Raw genomic sequence first — 2,801 nt, 5'->3', positions numbered from 1 at the left:
CAGCATGGAGACCACCGAATGGGGCCTGGCTAACCACCAGCATGGAGACCACCGAATGGGGCCTGGCTAACCACCAGCATGGAGACCACCGAAGGAGCTGAATTCAGGAAAACTGCTGCCTTTCATCATCTACTGAAGTCACCGCTTTCCACTCACTCAGCCCATCTGTGACTCGGAGTACCCGGAGGCCAGGGCTGCTGCTTCCTCCTGGAATGTGTGAAAGCCACCTCACTAGGCTGCGAAGACAAACGTGCCAGGTCAGAAAGGGCTGCTTATAACTGCTGGAAACTCTAACGGTGGAAATGCTGGGTCCGGCGAATGCGGTTCTAACCTGATACTAAGAACCACTTTGCTTTCTCGTTCTCTTAAATACTTTTCATATGGCCAGAGGTGATTATAGTTTAGGACTGAGAGACGTCACTTGATACAGCACATGCTTAGCATTGCAAGACCCTGGATTTGATCCCAGTCCTCCCTTCAAAGGTCATTAGATATCATAGCAATATAGAATATATAATTCATATATTATGAATTGCATGTGATAGGATTATGCTTTGTGGCCTTTATGTCATATAACATATATTATAAAATATACATCACATAATATATTCTATATTATATTAGTAATATATATATGATATATGTAACAACATATACTGCGTGCCGTCACCCTGGATCCCTGACCCCTCTCACCACTTCTGCTTCTGATCTGAGTTTCCTGCATGCATACCTCCTCCACAGGACCAGCCTGCACCTGCCTCACAGCACCCAGCGTGGTCCTGAACCCATGACCGCAAGTGTGGAAGTCTGGGTGCCCCCTGGAGAGGGAGGACTCACAGGGGTCAGGTCTGTCCACCAAGCACCTTTGGGATCCAGCCCAAACCGAGCCTTGCTGCAGCTGCCTGCCGTCCCGCCTGAGTCCCCTCCTTCCTCTCCAGAGGGGGTTCTTCATAGGTCATCACCCCCCAAACACTCAACACACAAGACTTCCATGGACATCAGAATCCTGACAATTTTATTTGGACACACAACCCCCCTGAAATAAACTGCCTTTCCCAGCTTCCTTTGCCATGAACGCTAAGAGTAAGTTCTTGGGCGCCACATCTCTGTAGACATGCCCAGAGGAACATTCAGGAAGCCTAGAAAAGAGAGGCGCTGGCCCGGGACTTGAGGGCCAGGAACACACCCTGGGCGCAGAAGAGATTTAAAAGGGCTTGGTCCTCCTCTAATGGTGTCATACAAATAGGACGTCAAGCCCCAATCGTATCTGCCATGCAAGGAATTTGTTGAGGAATTTGTTTCTCTCCTGTCACCTGTTGTTCTTTGTTGTTGTTGTTCTGTACAATTAAACTTAATTCTAATTTATAGGTCAGACCATCATAAGAGAGGCTGGAGACCGGATAAATACTCTTCTGACCTCCTTGCAGCTAAAGGACATTAGCTAGGCCCAATCCTAGGCAGTGATGCATAAGGGGAGAAGCTTGGAGGAACTTCTGGGAAATACTTTTCTCCCCCATGAAAACCAAAACAAAGCACATGGAAACAGGTGCATGGTACAGCACTCCCTGGCCACCCACACTTGGCAGCCTATGATCTGCTTTTGGCTTCAGCAAATGAAGATGTGATTTTGGAGCTGTGGCAACCATGCTACAATCATGAGGTGGTCAGCTAACTGAGGAGACAGCCCCGAGACCTTGCACTCTACTCCAGGGAAGGGTCTCCACGGTAAGCTGTTTTCCTGTCACCTGCAGCCTCTCGCCACAGCCGTGTGGGGACAATGCACGGAGGCAACGTGGAAAAAAAAACAAACACATCATCTTCGGAAAATCTGGAGGCAATGAGGCCTGCTACTGAAACCTGGCGAAGGAAATGACTGGGTTTGTGTTAGATGGCCCTGCAGGCAAGCTACAGAAACTCCAACCAAGTTAGACAACGATGAACAAGAAATGAGCTGGACAGGGTGCAGGTGGCTCACGCCTGTCATCCTAGCTACTTAGGAGGCTGAGATCTGAGGATCGCTGTTGGAAGCCAGCCCGGGCAGGAAAGTCCATGAGACTCTTATCTCCGATTAACCGCCAAAAAGCCAGAAGTGGAGCAGTGGCTCAAGTGGTAGAGCGCCAGCCTTGATGGGAAAATCTAAGGGGCAACGCCCGGGCTCTGAGTTCAAGCCCCAGGACTGGCACACGAGCGCGTGTGCGCGTAAACACACACGCACACACGCACAAGCGCGCGCGCCCGGCCAATTTCCCGTGTGGACACCACCGTGGGGAATCGGCGCCCTCCTGCTGTCGATCGTTTTGGAATCCAGTCTCAGGTCTCAGGCTGCGGGCAGCTCAGACCCAACCCCCAACCCGGCTTCTCCCGGGCTCTCCCGCACCGGCCTCGGCTGCGCGGCCTCCCCCAGCCGGGTGGGGCCAGGCCGAGCTGTGCTGCGTTCCCCGCGTCCCTGCAAAACCTCGTGCCCGCCCTCCTGCCGCCCTGCGCCGCGTGGCCTCCCGGGCCGGTGACACCGGGCCTCCTCCACGGTCCCTGCGCGAGTCTAACCGGAGCCGCGCCCCGCGCACACCGCCCGCGTCCCGGCCTCTCGCTTCGGCCTCCCGGTCCGGCCGCCCCTGGGCGCCGTCCTCCTGCCCCGCCAAGGTGCCCCAGCCGCGCCGGCCTCCTCCGTCCCCGGCCAACGGGGTCGCCCCGTCTCCACCGCTGCTGGACGGCGCGAGTCATGGGTCAGACTCGACGGCTGCAAAATCGGCAAAAGGGAGAGGCCCGGGCCGCAGGGGGTCGGGGGATCACGGGGTCCAGGC

The 2,801-nt window shown here is 54.8% G+C and overlaps 1 protein-coding gene across 1 annotated transcript in view; it reads left to right on the top strand.

Annotated features, from left to right (window-relative positions):
- Positions 1–1,070: 1,070 nt before the first annotated feature.
- Rarres1 (retinoic acid receptor responder (tazarotene induced) 1) overlaps positions 1,071–2,801 on the top strand; it is an 18,078-nt gene continuing 16,347 nt past the window's right edge. Inside the window, exons 1-2 of the mRNA XM_013016137.1 lie at positions 1,071–1,083; positions 2,405–2,748. Of these exons, the coding sequence (XP_012871591.1) occupies positions 1,071–1,083; positions 2,405–2,748 (357 nt within the window). The remainder of the gene's footprint in view (positions 1,084–2,404; positions 2,749–2,801) is intronic.

The sequence above is a fragment of the Dipodomys ordii genome, unplaced genomic scaffold (assembly GCF_000151885.1).
Source record: "Dipodomys ordii isolate 6190 unplaced genomic scaffold, Dord_2.0 Scaffold30, whole genome shotgun sequence".
In the NCBI taxonomy this organism is placed as follows: Eukaryota; Metazoa; Chordata; class Mammalia; order Rodentia; family Heteromyidae; genus Dipodomys; species Dipodomys ordii.
The sequence above is the reverse complement of the archived record's forward strand: the minus strand, read 5'-3'. Positions and strand labels throughout refer to the sequence as shown.